Source organism: Antechinus flavipes, chromosome 2 (genome assembly GCF_016432865.1).
Source record: "Antechinus flavipes isolate AdamAnt ecotype Samford, QLD, Australia chromosome 2, AdamAnt_v2, whole genome shotgun sequence".
Taxonomy (NCBI): domain Eukaryota; kingdom Metazoa; phylum Chordata; class Mammalia; order Dasyuromorphia; family Dasyuridae; genus Antechinus; species Antechinus flavipes.
The window spans coordinates 640,855,200-640,871,734 of NC_067399.1; the positions used below are offsets into that span (position 1 = coordinate 640,855,200).

The 16,535-nt window shown below is 43.8% G+C and overlaps 1 protein-coding gene across 1 annotated transcript; it reads left to right on the top strand.

The window, feature by feature from the left end:
• The first annotated feature begins 6,475 nt into the window (after positions 1-6,475).
• FAM219B (family with sequence similarity 219 member B) lies at positions 6,476-15,688 on the top strand. The gene is made up of 6 exons (XM_051982236.1): positions 6,476-6,723; positions 7,237-7,336; positions 8,177-8,264; positions 10,599-10,676; positions 11,073-11,121; positions 12,975-15,688. Exons 1-6 carry the CDS (start codon positions 6,595-6,597, stop codon positions 13,140-13,142), a joined length of 612 nt encoding a protein of 203 aa, XP_051838196.1. The 5' UTR covers positions 6,476-6,594; the 3' UTR covers positions 13,143-15,688.
• Positions 15,689-16,535: the final 847 nt, after the last annotated feature.

Genomic DNA, 16,535 nt, shown 5'->3' on the forward strand with positions numbered 1-16,535 from the left:
ACTAAAAAAGTTATCCCATGGAACAAGTAGGCATTTGTTCTGGCATTGAAGATGTTTCCCTGTGCAAAGTGGATACACATTTTAGCATCCCCTACAGACTAATTTTAAGCCAGGGCTGCTAGCATGTAAATAAATTATAAAAGACATTTTAAAAGAACGTTAACAATCAAGGGACAGGGTTCAAATAGTAGGGGGCCACCAACTAATTTTATTATGTTGGATAAAATAAGTCATGTTTCCTTGTCTGTACTAACTTGATTTTTAGGATCCTCTGCTTTCCTAATGTTAAAAGAAATAACTCATTAAATTGATAGAATTTGACTTAACAACCCTAGGAACAAAATTTTAAAGTTGGTGATTGAATGACTGAAAAGACAAGCTATTCCTGTTATACCCACTCTTCAGGGACAAGGTCTGTCTGACCGCATTCAGTCCTTGGCATTAGGATTGCTGACTACTACTGATGACTAGGAGGAGAATGATGGTAGATAATACATCTTCATGATCTTGACGTGGCCAAGGCAGTTGCCTCAATGTTTACCATGCACCACCAGTATTATGCTAAATTCTGGTGATCCAGAGAAAGGCAACAACACAATCCCTGTCTGCAAGAAGCTCACATTCCAGAAGCACAGCCTTTTATGATTATTGCCAAACTATTTTGTACTGCTATTTCAAATCGGGAAAAAGAAGTTTTGTGTTCCTATCCTTAATGATATATAGAAAGGTAGGGGATGAGTACCTGTAAATTATATGGGAATATAGGAAGAGTCCAGGGTGTGCCTGGATGTTGGGCAAAGGAAGGCTTTGGAGGAGAGGGCTGATACTTGAGTGGGAGTTGGAAGGGAAATATTTCAGCTAATATGAGAAGGGCCAGGGAGGCATGTCCCCATTGAAAACCTCAGTGAGTGTTATAGTATTCATAATTTACTTAGGTGCAGAGCAAATTGAAGATGGTAATATTTAAAAGGTCCTGTCCCTCAGCAACCTTACCAAGATTTTAAGAAAAGTGACTTGCCTAGGATCAACACTAGCCATCTGTATTGGCTGGCTGTCCCAAACTCTGAAGAGATCAAAGAAATGGAGAAGTATATAATGTGTGTGTGTTTGAGCACATATCAGGCAAACATACACGTGAATGTAATGTTATGTATGTATACATATATGTATATTTATAGCAAAGAACTGGACACTTAAGATGTCTTTTAATTGGAATAGTTGAACAAGTTACTGTTTATAAATCTGATAAAATAGTAAGAGAAGATGAAGGATATGGTTTCAGAGTAACCTAAGAAGACATGTACAAGCTGATTCAATATGAAGTCTGCAGAGCCAGGAGAACGATCTGTGTAACAATACTATTGTAAAGCCAAACAACTTTAAAGGACTAAATTATTCTGATCCATTCAGTGACCAGCCAATGATGAGATACGTTTTTGGACGTGGCCAATATGGGAATTTGACTTGACTGTACATGCTTGTTACAAGAGATTTTTCCCCTAGTAGCGTCTGAGAGAAAAAAGTTTTTTAATTGAAAAAATTTAAAAATTAAAAAAAAAAAATACAAGTCCTAACAGTGAAAGGGGATGGGGATGAAAGAAGTGGAGTTAACTGCCTTAGTAGAAGTAATATCTATAATGATAGAATTGTGTTTAGAACTATTTAGAGGAAAGATCTACTGTCTCTCAAATATCAAGAAATAGCATTTCATTAGAATAGTGTAGGATTTAGCATCAGTCCTTGGTCTCCAAAACTTATTAGCTGTATGACTTTGGACAAGACTGATCTTGTCATTCATCTGTAACATTGGAATACTAACTGTTACACTAATCCAAAGGGTTATTGGGTGCGTGGGAAGAGATACTTTGTCAATAAGCAATAGACATTTAAGGAGCTTCTAAATGCCAGGCACAGAATTAAGCTCTGGGGAGTCAAAGAAAGGGGGAAATTAGTTCCTGCATTCAAGGAGCTTACATACTCATGAGTGAGGCAAAAAGATAAACATCTTTATATACACAAGCTAGATCCATTGTAATTCAGAAGGTCATCTCAGAGAAGAGAGGGAAGGCCAATCAGGAAAGGCTTCTTGCAGAAGGTAGGATTTGAACTGAGTCTTAAGCTATATAATACGTCCCAAAAGTCTTAATGCTATCTTTAACTTTTAATAACATTAAAGAGCATTAAGACTTGGGACACCATAATTTGTTACTCTTTGGCTCTGTCAAATTGCCTCCTCAGTCTGTTCTTTCAGGAATTGGTGCTCATTTAATTCCTTCAGCTGTGGGAGAAAAAACTGCCAGGGAAAGTTTTATCACTTTGGTTTTGTGTGAACTTGTGGTCCCTAATGACCACTGCAAAATAGAAGAGTTGAAGCAGTATTATGCAATGGGAAGTGTAATAGTTCTGAAATGAGAGAGCTTGGGTTCAAATTCAGCTTTGCATGCTGTTATGTGACTTTCACCAAGTAACTTAATCCCTTGTGTCTTAAGTTTCTTCAATAAAATGAAGTACTTGAGCTAGAAGGCTTCTGAGGTACCTTCCAGATAAACTTGATGGTTTCTAATTCAATAATACATCAGTTTTATTCTTGAATATAGAAAGTATGCAGTAAGTATTGGTTAAGTTGGAAATATTGAGCTGAATGTGCAGTCAGAAAATATAGTGATAGTACTGTGTTTACAGCAGAACAGAGGAAGAATCATAACTTGAGGGAAAAAAAAAACACCCATATTAGAGATAGAGGAAAATATAAATCTAACTTACAAATTTAAAAGTGAATGCATTGAATAATCCAATAAAGTGAAAAAAGTGGCAGGTTGAATACTAAAACAAAACTTTGCAATTTATTGCTTACGAGGAGGCCATTTTAAAAACAGATACATGAAATAAAACTGAGGGGATGAAAATTTACTATGCAAGTGATGCATAGTATGCAAAAAATGGTTCAATAATAGGAAAACAAATCATATTAAAACCAAAACCTCCAAAACCATATGATCATCTCAAGAGATGCAGACAGATATCTGTCTTTGACAAAGTGCAACATTCTTTTATATTAAAAATTCTACAAAGTATAAACAGATCTCTTATAAAATAGAAAAAGCATCCATCTAGAATCAAAAGTAAAGATCATGTAATTTATTATTTTTTTTTGGTTTAAAATTTTATCTTATTCTTTTTTTTTTCTTATTCTTTTTTTTTTAATTTTAATATCTTTTTATTGATAGAACACATGCCAGGGTAATTTTTTACAGCATTATCCCTTGCATTCACTTCTGTTCCGATTTTTCCCCTCCCTCCCTCCACCCCTTCCCCCAGATGGCAAGCAGTCCTTTACATGTTGAATAGGTTACAGTATATCCTGGATACAATATATGTGTGCAGAACCGAACAGTTTTCTTGTTGCACAGGGAGAATTGAATTCAGAAGGTATAAATAACCCAGGAAGAAAAACAAAAATGCAAGCAGTTTATATTCATTTCCCAGTGTTCTTTCTCTGGGTGTAGCTGCTTCTGTCCATCTTTGATCAATTAAGGCTCTCTTTATCGAAGAGATCACTTCCATCAGAATACATCCTCAAACAGTAAGATCATGTAATTTAGATACACTATAAATTTTTGCAACAAATAAGGAGTGAAGCAAAGATACATCCTGGATACAATATATGTGTGCAGAACCGAACAGTTTTCTTGTTGCACAGGGAGAATTGAATTCAGAAGGTATAAATAACCCAGGAAGAAAAACAAAAATGCAAGCAGTTTATATTCATTTCCCAGTGTTCTTTCTCTGGGTTTAGCTGCTTCTGTCCATCTTTGATCAATTAAGGCTCTCTTTATCGAAGAGATCCACTTCCATCAGAATACATCCTCAAACAGTAAGATCATGTAATTTAGATACACTATAAATTTTTGCAACAAATAAGGAGTGAAGCAAAGATACCTCCTAGCCACTATTATTTGAGGTAGTTCTGGAAATGTTAGCAACAGCAATAAGATAAGAAAGAAATTAAAGGGATAAAAATAGATAAGAGAAGATCATACTATTTGCTGATCATGGTTTTTTTTTAATTTTTAAATTTTTTCAATTAAAAAACTTTTTTCTCTCAGAGAGAGTTCTTTGATGGAACAGGAGTGCACCAGTCACTGATCATGGTTTATTTGCAAAATCTTAGGGAATCAGCAAAGATGCTAATTGAAATCAATAACCAAAATTGTGAGCTACACAATCAGTCTTCAAAAATCAGCATTTTTAAATTTATTTTTTATTTTCAGCATTTCTATATAATGACAAAACAAGATGCAATAATTGAAAGGAAATTCTCTCCAAATATCTATAAAATATCTGGGTAACCAACCTACCAAAGCAATAAAAACTTGTATAGATTCAATTACTAAAAGTTCCTGAAAGGAAATCAAGAACAATTTAAATAACTAGAGAAATAGTCAGTGCTTATGACTAAGGCTTGTCAATGTAACAAAAATAATACTACCAAAATGAATTTACACTTTTAATGCTAAACTATAAAATTACCAGGGAGGTGCTTTGCAGAATTTCATAAAATAGCAAAATTCATTTGGAAAAACAAAAGATCTAGAACATCAAGGGAAATGACGAACAGAAGTCGGGACTAAGAGGGAATAGCAATTTCCAGATCTCAAATTATATTAATGTCTCTTAATTCTTGATTTTCTAGTCTTTTCCATTGATCTATTTCTATTTTTTTTAAACCAATACCAGATGCCTTTGATGATCATGGCATCAAATCATTAATAAGACAAATACAAATCAAAATAACCCCAGAGTTTCGCCTCACCCTACAAATAGGCAAAAATGACCACAGACAGCAATAGAAAATGGAGGGATTGTGGAATAGGCACACTAAAACATTGTTGATGGGTCAGTAAAACAGTACAACCATTTTGAAAAGCAAGCTATAATTACACAAAGTGATTAAAATGTCCACACTGAACCAGAGACTCCATTATGGACTTTTGTGTCAACCAAATTAATAAGAATAATCAACAAAATAATTGCAGCAGTACTTTTAGGGATAGCTAAGAATTCAGAAAGTAGAAGTTCACTTATTGAGAAATGGTCAAATTCAATGTGTGAATGTCACAATATAACTGTGCTGTCAGTAATGACAAGCATGGAAAGATTTCTATGAACTGCTATGGAGCCAAGACAACAATACAGTAACTGTAACAAATGGAATGAACAACCACTCACCATAAAGTCAAAAGTAAATGTAACAAGTTATAAAAGTCAAAAAGGACTCTAATATGAAGAGATATGAGAAAGTCAAAAGTAAATGTAACAAATTATAAAGATCAAAGAGGACCTAATGAAGAGATATGAGACTCCCCAAAGCCACCTTTGTGGAGTTAGTCTATAAATATCACACACTACAATGTGTTTGACCAGTTGTGCTGTTTTTTCCCTTTTGAAAACATTGTTATATAGGATGGTTTTCTGGGAAAGGGAAAGGAAAGAATGCTTGGGATAGCCAGCTGAACAGGAACTGGCTTCTAACCTTTGGGTGGTCAGAGCCACACAAAGCAAGTTGGAAACAGGAGACACAAATTTAATTTCAGAGTGAGGAAAAGGACACCTTCAGGCCAAACAAAACCCACTTCCAGAGAGTTCTTTGATGGAACAGGAGTGCACCAGTCAGTGACAAGGAACAGATTGGGTATGTGCGATGGGTGGTCCTGGAAATAAGGGGAGCTAAATCCCTCGAAGTGTTAAGATCCAGAATGCAGAGGATCGTTTTTATGCTTAGGACACAGACACAAACGGAGCCCGGGCCCTAGCTCTGACAAATAGGGTATCTACAAAATATTTTGACACTACGGTGATATAAGGAACAAGATGTCAGAAAAGCTTATTTTTTAAGAAAATAGTGGATTCTTGTCTCCCTTATTTTTGGAGCTGCCTCCGTGCCTGCTCCGGCATATAACAGGAGTCTATCACGCCCACCCCCAGCCCTCCCTGGACCCTTCCACATAGTGTGAGGACTTCAGGGCTGGCCCCAAAGTAGGTCCTTAACAAGGGGCCATTAAACAAGGTCGAGCGTCGGCTCCGGATGTAAAAGAAGGCCCTTTTCGTCTACAGCTGCGGTGGGGACACCAATAGTGGTCACTCCTCAGGGGCTCGGGTCCGACCAAACGATCTGCCGGCTCTAACATCCCACATCTAACATCTGTTATACATATTCAACAGTCTCATCCCCGTTTGACAGATGTGCAAACTGAGGAACAGGTACTGTTAACAGATTTCTGGTAATTTCTGGCAGGGCCAGGCTAGCTAAGGGCTGCATTCGAGGTCTACGCTAACTTCCTAATCGATTTCTGTTCTTCAATAGGACTTTCACCTCCGAGATGAAATTGGTCCTCCAGCCATAGAGAGCAGGCTAGCGATGGTAAAGACTTCTCCCAGCCATCTTGCTAAAGGAGAGCCCGGCCAGGATGGAGAAAGGGGCCGGGCGCCGTGACGCAGCGAGGACGCCGTCACGTGGGAGGGCGGTTCCGCTGCGGCTGCGGCTGCCTCGCTCGGCCCGAAGAGCGGCCGCCCCGTGGGGAGCCCGCCCAGGCCATGGCGACCCATGGGCCACGCGCGCCCCCTCCGCCCTCGCGGCCGCCGCGCGAGACCCGCGAAGTGCCAACAGTCGGGGCCCCCGCCCAGGCCTCGCGACCTCGGCCCGGCCGGGCTCCCGGCGGCGCGGTGAGGGAGGGAGAGAGGGCGGGCCCGGCCCCACCCCTCCAGGGGCTGCGGGGAGGGGGAAGGGCGGAGGGGGAAACTGAGGCCTGAGGGTTTCGGCCGGTGAGTGGGGTGGGCACGGCCGGGGGCGGGCACTGGCCGGGCCGGGCCCACGTGTCCCGATCTCGGAACCTCGGACACTCCCCTCACTTGCAGTCCTGTCGCCCTGCCTTAGCTGGTCCAGCGCCCCTCGGCTTCCATCCTTCCCATCTCTCCCTCTTCCCATTCCCGAGTTTTCTCTCCTCATCCTCCCCTCCTGCCCTTCCTCCTCTCTTCCCCCTTCCTCCCCATCCCTCCTCCCTGTCTCTCCTCCATTCTCCTCCCTCCCCAACCTCCACACCCCTGGGTCTCTCCCCCTCAGGAAGATGCCTGGAGAACTCCAGGGGGTGTCATTGCTTTAGGGGCGCTGCTGTAGGAGGCTCCCACCTGGCAGGAGGCTGTTTGTTGCCCTTCAGCAAGCTGCCCTTGCCCCCGCAGGTGGTGAGTGGCTACAAGCGGGTAGACTGGGCTCCAGAGGCAGTAGAGAAAAGAGGACCGTACATCATGACCCGAATGCCTTCCATCCAGGCCAAGTTGCGTGAGTATTCGGGGTTTTGATTGGTTCCTATGCAGGAGTCCATGGGGACCGCAGTTCCTGCAATCATAGATTTGGAGTCAGCTTAGGGGTCTCCTAGTTGAACTCATTCATTTTTCAGGTGAGTTCAGAAGGCCGCCCTGTTTGTAGGAGCCACAGCTGGGACAGGAACCAGGGCCTGGGTCTTAGTCCAGCCCTCTGTAGACTGTGCGGTCCCTGGCCCGATGCAGTCTCAGGCTTGGTTCTGGCCCAGCTTGAGTTACATCCCCACAGTCCAAAGTCAGATTACTGGAGAACTCTACCTGCCCAGGCCCTCTGGCAGTCCTGCCCTCTTATCAGATTAATATAAGACCGAATGATGGTATTGCACTTGAATCTTGTTTTCTCATGTATAAATAAAGGCAGCTTTGCAGAGGAAACTATAGGAAGCCACAAGAGACCACAGTGAATATCAGGAATCCTCTGGAAGGGAAGGAAGAAGGGGTCCTCCCCTTAGTGACCATATATAGAGGAGTGCTGATTGGCCTCCCTCTTTGGCAGTGGGGGGAGGAAGGTGGGGCACTAGAAGCCTGGATACTTGGCCCTTCTGAGGGCTCTTTATGAGGCTGCCTCCATGCTGGGATATTAGGGCTTTCTCCTCCACTACATGAGGGGCGCTATATCAAAGACAGTAATTTGATTGTATTTTATTCAGTTCACAGATCTGACTAAATTATAATTATATAATATTATAATAATAAATATATAAAACTGCCATTCAGTTTGTCTTTGAGTGATCACTTGTTTAGCTGTAAGAACCTTATGAAAAGTGACCCTATTAACTTGGGCTCCTTAATTTTCCAGAGAAGCACCGAGATCTGGCAAAGGCTGTCCTGCGGAGGAAAGGCGTGATGGGAGCCTCTTCACATCATCCCAACTCTTCAGGGAAAAGGTTCCTTCCAACTTCCTGTTTTTTCACTTTTTCTGTGCAAGAGTATTTCCAGGGACTGCCATTAGCATTCCTTAGGCAGTTGGGCCTCAGGATACGGGGCTGGAATTGAGGACACTGAGTTTCAAGTAATGCCCAGCTTTCTACTTTGGGGGATGATGTAATATAGGTGAAGAAAAGCTTTAGTTTAAATACAAGGTGATATTACTGTAAGAGAGAAGCCAGCAATGAGGGGAAGGAATTGGATTCTGTAGCCTCCCCTTCTCTTTGGTTACAGTGGAAGTATTTGTTGGGATGGAGGTTAAGAAAAGTAGAAATCGTTTCCAGTAAGAGGCATTTAATAAATATTTGATATTCTGTGAACCTATGAAAAAGAGACCCTGCGGCATGAGCTAATGCAGATTTGAAGGTAAAGATCACTTTATCCTTGTTATTAAAGAACTTCTTATCTAGTGGGAAAATAAAATGTACACAATAAAATACTGTGGTGAGAATTAAATGAGATACTAATGGCAAAGTTCTACACTAAATCAAATGAAAAAGTAATACTTGCAAATAAAGTGTAATTAGAGAAGTATGAACAAGGTTGTCATCATAATTCATAGTTAATCTGTAATGTGGGTGGGAGACCAGCTTCTTTCTAGATTTAAATATATAATTCCATGACTTCTCTTTGGGAGGATAATGGAGAGTTTTTGTGGAAAAAATAGTGGTTGTGAACTGTTAAGAATGAGAAGAGCAAGAAAGACCATTCTAGGTATAGGAAATGATGTCTGTGGGGGCCTAGACAGAGAATGTCTCATTGAGCAGGCTCACACTAAAGTCAGGTGAGTGAGATGAGGCTGCCAGGTGAGAGTGGAAACAGGCTTCAGGGTTCAGGAGTGATTGTGCAGGCAGTGGGCAGGCCCCAAAGCCTTGTGAACATGAGCAGTGGTCTGCACTTGTCAAACCGAGGCACTAGTGGTGTCTGCCCTGGTCAGATTGGGGCTTGTGAGATGAGGGCAGCCACTGAGGACATCCTGCTAAGATGGAGTGGACAGGAGATAGTGGCTGGGTGCAGGAAGCCTGGAGGGGGACAGCAGAGAACCTGTGGTTGTGAGAGAAGGGCAGTATTGCCCAAAGGGGGAAAGTCAGCAAGAGCGGCTGAGCTGATGCAGGGATGAGGGAAAGGGAGCCTAGAGAGATGGTTGGTGACTTGCCTAATGCCACACAGGTTGTACTGAGAGCATGGATTTCATCTCAAGATCCCTGACACCAAAAAATGAGCTTGGGTGGTAGGGAGAAATGCAGCTGTGGTGCCTAGGAGAGAGGTCAGGACTGAATTTATATATGTGGAGATGAAAGTGAAAGATGAATACTTGGAACTAGGAGAGATTATAAGAGAGAGGACCTAGAGAGGACCAAAGGGTCAGCCTTGGGGACTAGAAGTGGAAGAGAAACCTCAGAGGAGGAATTCAAGAAGATAGGGTGGTCCCCAGTGTCAGATGTTGAAAAGGGGGCCAGAAGGGTAAAGTTTGAGCAAATAGGCCATTGGATTTCGGTTTGGGGAGGTCCTTTTTGACTTTCACAAAAAAGCCGATTTAGCGAATGATAGGGATGGAAGGCAGTTGGTTTACAAGTTGAGGAGTGAGTCATGGGTAGTGGAAAAATGGAATCAGTGAGGGTTGACTTCTCTTTCAAGAAGTTAGGTAGTAAAAAAATAATAATAATAAAGCAAAGATAATAAATCAAACAGGTCAGAGGGCTGCTGTAGGATTTATAATCCAGACTTTTATTTTACAAAGGAGGAAACCAAGATCTACAAAAGTTAACCAGCTTGCCCAGTCATCCAGTGAGACCTGGCGCCAGAACACAAGCTTTTATTACTCTTTGCATTGTTGCATACTGCTTCAATGTTTGTCCACTGGCTAAATAAATGATTGACATTTAACATTTTAACAATTAGAACTGTTACAAAAATGAATGTATTGCATCAACAGTTAGAAGGTTCTGTTGCTAGCCGTCTTTAAGCAGAGGCTAGATGACCACATGCTGCCTTCTGAGGTGCCTTTGACTTATTCTCTGATTTAAGAGTTTATACCCCTAAAATGAGGATAAATCCAACAGCCCGACAGCTAAGGCAACTGGGAATCTTTGATCTTTTGGACAATCTCCACTACATCCACACACTGCCCAAGCACAGTGCATTCATATGTTGTTCATTTCTCAGAGGGGGGAGAACGAGGGTATTGGATTAATTCTGCACTTTCACAGTTATGGACTTTGGCTTTTTATGTAAGATGACATTGCTTCATTCCAGCCTGTTACCTCTGTCCCTTTATTCCTGTGTCCCCTCAGGTCAGTGAAGTTTAACAAGGGTTATGCTGCCCTCAACCAAAGTGCAGATGAAAATCTGGTGTCTCTCGATTCAGACAGGTGAGTTTTTCCTCTTTCTAGAAAAGAGCAGGAGGAAGTTGGGAAAAGAGACAGTGAATACTTACCTAGATTCCTCCTGGTTCTTTTCTGGGAATAGGAACTGCCAAGAATGGCTTGGCTTCTGAACTAATGGGTCATGCCATTCTGTGGAGTTCAGCTATCCTTCTGTTTGTTTGAACTGTAGGCCTTGGCCAAGACTGTCACACAGCTGTTTGGGTTAATATAAGGTGGAAGGATGGCACAATCACGATCACCTCTTTACTGATCTGGGAGGTCCTTCAGTAATTAGTTGGCCTGTGCCCAGGATCTCTTTATCCTTCCTCTCCATCTGGTTGTAGTTGTCATTGAGGGTTAGATTTCATCCTTATATTTTATTATTATCTTCTCTTTTCCTAGTGATGGAGAATTGGAATCCAGATACTCATCAGGCTATTCCTCTGCAGAGGCAAGTACGCAGTCCCCATCTAGCAGTATGTAATCCGCCCTTCCCCAGACCCTAAACCCCAACAAGCTTCATTGATGGGGCTCTAGAGAGGTCATGTTTTTTTTTCAGAACCTAGTCTGGAGTCCCTTTTTGGAATGTAGTCTTCTGTTCCCCAAGATGTCAGCCAGGTGTCTGGGGTGCCTTTGGAGAAGGTTGATAAAAAAGGGGTATTGAGTCACTCCCTAGCAGTTCTTGTTTGTTAGCATGTGGTTTCTAGAAGAACAATCTTGCTGTATGTCTTGTGAAATGATATTGGAAGTGGGGTGAGCTCTCTGCCTTAATGACATCTGCCAGCAGATTTTCAGGGAGGGGTCCAGGTGCTTTATTGTTATATAATGTGCTTTTTTGTCAGTGTCCAGTACTGCCCATGCCTTCAGGGAAGAGACTGGGGGCCTTGGGGATTCTGCTACAGTGAACAGTGCCAGTTAATGGGCGCATACTTGTTATGCAGGGACTGAAGGATGAGGAGACCTGCAGCACCCACTCTTGCATGGGTGATGGGGACCCTCAGTGAGTCTGAGCAGGAAGAACACTGAATTTGGACCCAGGAGATGTGGGTTCAGCTTCCAGCTCTGCTGTTTACTTCTTCTGGGCCATGTAGCCTCTACCCAGCTCCTAGTTTTCTCACTATAATACCTCCTTAACAGGTTTGCTAGAAGGAACAAATGAGGAGGCATGTAATAAGTGCCTTCTGTGTGCCAGGTGCTAGGATCTCAGCTACTGCCCTTGGGGCTCTCCCATTGTAAAGGGCTCCTGGGGCTGGGAGGGACATGGCCCCAGAGCAGCAGCATCTCCATCAGGAACTTGAGTACTTGCTTTCTCTCCCACTGCTGCTTCCCTTGTAAGGCCCGCTCCTCGTTGTGGAGTGACCTAGTTCTGTAGTAGAGCACATGGCTCCTAATGACAAGGAGCCACTTTGGGAGCCAATTGAGCACTGAAGCTGCACTTGAACTTGGGTCTTTTTGCTGCAAGTCCAGCATTCTCACTATGCCACTTAGCTGGTTATTAACAGAAAGATTATGGTCACCATATCCTTGGTGAAATGCTGATGTGCTAATTCAGCCTCATCCTCCAGACATTGACTTTCCCCACCAGTTCAGGTCTTGTCTCTTCAGTTCCCACAGACCTCTGCCCTTCATTCTGATCTCTCTAGCTGTACTCCAGGGCCCTTGTTTGGGGCCTTCTTTAGCTCTGTCTCAGGCTGGGGTTTGATTGGGGCGATTCCATCAGTAGAAGAACTCATCTCTGAAGGCAGATTGGCATCTTCTATCTTGTTAGCCAGTGACTTGCCCAGGATCAGGGATGTTTTGGAAGCTGGGCTGATGTCTACTGCCCATGTGACTCTGGACAGCTCACTGGGGAATTCCCTGTACCAGTGAAACCACAGGAACTGGCTTTGGCCTCTACTTCTCAGGAAACATGTGCCCCTTCTGGCTTTGTCTTTGATTTCCAGGGCAGGTTTTTCAAGTTGAATAGAATTGACCCTAGGTAGAGAAGCCAAGAGAACCAGGGAGCTGATATTTTCTATAAGGGGAGTTGGGTTGGGGCTCTGGCTTTGTCATTTCCCTTTCATCATGCCCAGAGAGTGCCCCTGCCCAGTGGCTCTTGGAGGCTCTCTGCTCTTTGGAATCAAATAAGTCCGATGTACAGCAAGACCACAGGTCTCTGGGGAGAACAGTGTGGCAGAGATGTCAACCAGGATATAGCAGGCCCATCTACCAATAGCAGCTGACCACTGAGGGCATGTGACATAATTACTTTTGCACAGCACTTAATCTTACCAGGCTTCTAATCATCTCTTCCTCTTCCCTCAGCAGGTGAATCAGGATCTGAACCGGCAATTGTTGCAAGATGGGTATCACCTGGATGAAATGCCGGATGATGAAGATCTGGATCTTATTCCTCCCAAGCCTATGGCCTCCTCCTCCTGCACCTGCTGCTGCTGCTGCCTCGGGGAAGCATTCTCCTGTACTGTCCAGTAGGCAGTGCCTGCCTGGGGGGACAACACAAGAGGGACAGTAGCCTGGGACCTCTTAACTCTGGTCCTCTACTTCCCTGGAGGGCAGACTATCAGCACCAGACTCATCATTTAGGAAGGTCAGTGACTTGCAGGAAACTACCACGATGTTTCAGACCAAAGGCTCTGGAGGACAGAGTTCAGGGAGGGGGGGAGTCCATGGGACTGGATAGGAGGGCTACATACAGCTTCTGTCTGATGCAGCAGTCATCTTGGCAGAAGATGCTTCCCTCTTACAGGGAAGGAAATGCAGGATTTTTTCTTAAGAATAAGGGTAACAAAATTTGTTTTGTTTTAGAGAAGTCATCAACTCTTGAAATTAGCCTACTTATCATTTGAGTGCAATGGATGTTGATTTGACATTCTCTATAGGAGCATCTGCTTTCTAGTGTAGTGTATTCAGGATATTGTATGGTAAGGTGAGGAAAAGGAGTTTGAGGCAGCTGCCCTTAGCTAAGGTGTCTTTAAGGAGAATTTTGGTCCCTTGGGATTCTGATAGAAGGAAGCTTTGCTGGCCTTGGCAAGGCCCAAGGAAGCCAAAGTGAAATGTGTACCTTCTCTGTAGGTGCTGCTGGTGGGCTTTCCCCTTCCCCTAAGCCTGGATGAGCCCACTGCTTTGGCAGTGTTGGCTGTGGCCTGCTATAATGACCAATTTCCAAAATCCTGGGAGTTGTGAAGCTGCTGTGATTGGCCAAGACCCCATAGTTAGGTGCTGTGGCTGCTTTGTATAGCTAGCTTTTCTCTCTCTCCCAACCTGCATTTATTTATTTATTTATTTATTGGGTTCTGGTTTTTTGCTTTTGGCCTTATTCTTGTCCAGCTCCCCAGTCTTTTTCCTGGGTGGATGGCATTCAGATATTGGGGGAGAGGGGGCTGGCCCCCAGCTTTGGTGAGGAGACAGACCAGAAGTTTTTGTAATTTTTATTAAGAACTCTGGAGTCCTGGATTGAGGAGGGCTGTCCGAAAGGGTTAGAAGTCTGATGTATGTTTTAGCCCAAGGAATAGAAAGTAGGAGTTGGACAAACCAGGGAAGTAGTGACCAAAGAGGCTGACTATCCTCAAGCTGGACTCTCCTGCTCTTCTGCTACTCCCTTCTTGGTGGAGCTCTGCAAGCCCTCAAGGCAGGCCCAAAGCGACAGATGTTCTTAGGTTTTCATTTTCACTCAGGAGTGGAGGACCCAGGTGTAACATTTAGACAGAAGACCTTGGGATTGACCTTTGAATTCTGTTTAGATTCAACAGATGGGCTCAGCTTCCCCCTGGGTTTTTATTTTTCTTTTTGGTTAGTTTGTCTTGTCTAAGACAGAGCTCTGTTTCTAGGAAGAAGGGAGTGTGTGGGCCATGTTGGGAGCTGGTGTGGGATTGTGAATGTACCAGTCTAAGACTCCCCTTGGCTATCTGGCATCTTAGGGTCATCTTCCTCACAGAATCTTTTCTTTAGGGGACTCCATGTAGCAAGTCGGTGCTTGGTCCCCTGGTTCTGAATAAAGAGGGATGTTAAGGGAATCAGGACAGCTGCAGAGGTGCTTCAGGACCTCTGGACTCCATTAATCTGGTGTCCCTCCTCTCAATCTAGAGGAGATCTGTGGGGCCTGCTAGATCCAGACTGGACAAGAAAAAGGCAGAGGGATTTCAGAGACAACCAAACACAAACAGAAACTTTTTTTTTTTTCCTACTTTTGGTTTCCATCTCAGACCCCTTTGGAGCAGAACAACTGCTGCAGTTGTTCACTGTAGTTGTCTACTTACAGGATGTGTGTGCATCTGTATTCCCAAGTTGTTTTATGGCTTATTGTGTGTGTGTGTGTGTGTGTTTTTGCAAAGAATGATAACAGATGAGTAGGAAGAAAAGAAGCATTGGAAGGATGTAGGACAGGGGGGTCATTAAAAGCACAGTTACTTTTTCTCCATTATGGAGTTTTTTGTGGGGTAACAGAAGGCCTTGAGTGAGGTTCAGATAGTCAATCCCTCAATGGGATGAAAGGACAGAAAAGCCTGGAGTCCAAGGCTGTTTCTAGGCCCAGAATTAGGGTACTGTTCTGACCCACTGCTCTCTAGCCCTTGGCTTTCCACCCCAGCTATTTTTGATTGTCTCATTGTCATGAAAAGAGCTTCTGAAGTTTCTGGCACTAATGTCCATCCTGCCTCACAGATCACTGGAGGATTCCACTATAACTGATGCTGTAAAGGCTCTGGGTAGAAATTGTAAGGGAGTGGCTGGCTGCTGAACAGTCTGGTCAACAAGCCATCTGTCTGGAGCCACCAAGCTGCTTGGAAGCTAGTCTGCTGAAGCCCACTAGTGACAGGGTTGCTTTAGGTCACTCACCTTCTGGTGCTCTGCAAGTGACAATCAGTACACTTGAGAAAATGGACAGGTTTGTTTTGGCTACTCAATCTTGGGGCGGATTTATGTGGTGTACATAAGTATGTATATTCAGAGATGTGTATGGCTTAGAGTTTTCTATCATGAGCAGAGTTTATAATATCAATAAATTTCTTCATGCTACAGGATCTCTGTGTGTGTCAATGTTGTGGGGGCTACTAGCATGAGCCCCCCAGGTGAGAGAGAAAAAATCTGGACTTCTGCATCCTAGAGATCTGTTCTTGCTTGAAGGAACAAGGACTTTTGGGCACCGCCATGCTTCTCACTTGTCACTGCAGTGACAGCCTGTGCTGGCCCTGGGTGATAGCACCTCATCTGCACTTTGATTCACTCTTAGCCCAGAGCCTTTTGTAGAGGGGTCAGCTGGCAGGGAACCGGTCTGTGTGCTTTCATTGGTACAGGAAATTTTCTCTCCAAGCTGGCATTGTCTGAAGTGCTGAGAGTTGGCGTCTTGCCCTGGTCACCCGGCCAGTCAGAGGAGAGGACAAAATTGGACACAAGTCTGCTGGGCCCTGAGGTCATCAAGACATGACATCACAGGCCCCCAAAGCTAGGGATTTTTTGCTTATACCCATTCCTGATTCCCCCCACCATTACCAACTAGCTCTTATCCAGTTCTCCTGTGTCACCTCAGATGGCTGGATTCAGCCTAGGCCCTGTGAATGGCAGCTGCAGGATTCTCCTGCCACCCACCCGCCACTCCTCTGAGCTGCCTGGGACTAGGGAACATGGGAGCCCAGCATGACGTCCAGTGCTTGTTGAACCTCACAAAAGGTCTGAAGTCAAACTGAAGCCTCAGTTCTGGCATCTTGGAAATGAATGTCCCTATTCTGCCACCCCCTGGCCGTTATTTTAGTCACCACAGGGTAGGCACCTCCCTGGTCCCAGGGACATTTCTTTTGAGAGTTCAGACAAGCCCCTGGGGAGCCCGTTACAGGAAACCCAGATTCCAGCCCCCCCATCAGATCCCGGCTG

Coding starts and splice junctions, on each gene's coding strand:
- FAM219B (XM_051982236.1), top strand. CDS start 6,595: ATGGCGACCCATGGGCCACGCGCGCCCCCTCCGCCCTCGCGGCCGCCG. Junction 6,724..7,236: donor GCCGGGCTCCCGGCGGCGCG/GTGAGGGAGGGA, acceptor TTGCCCCCGCAG/GTGGTGAGTGGCTACAAGCG. Junction 10,677..11,072: donor GTGTCTCTCGATTCAGACAG/GTGAGTTTTTCC, acceptor CTCTTTTCCTAG/TGATGGAGAATTGGAATCCA.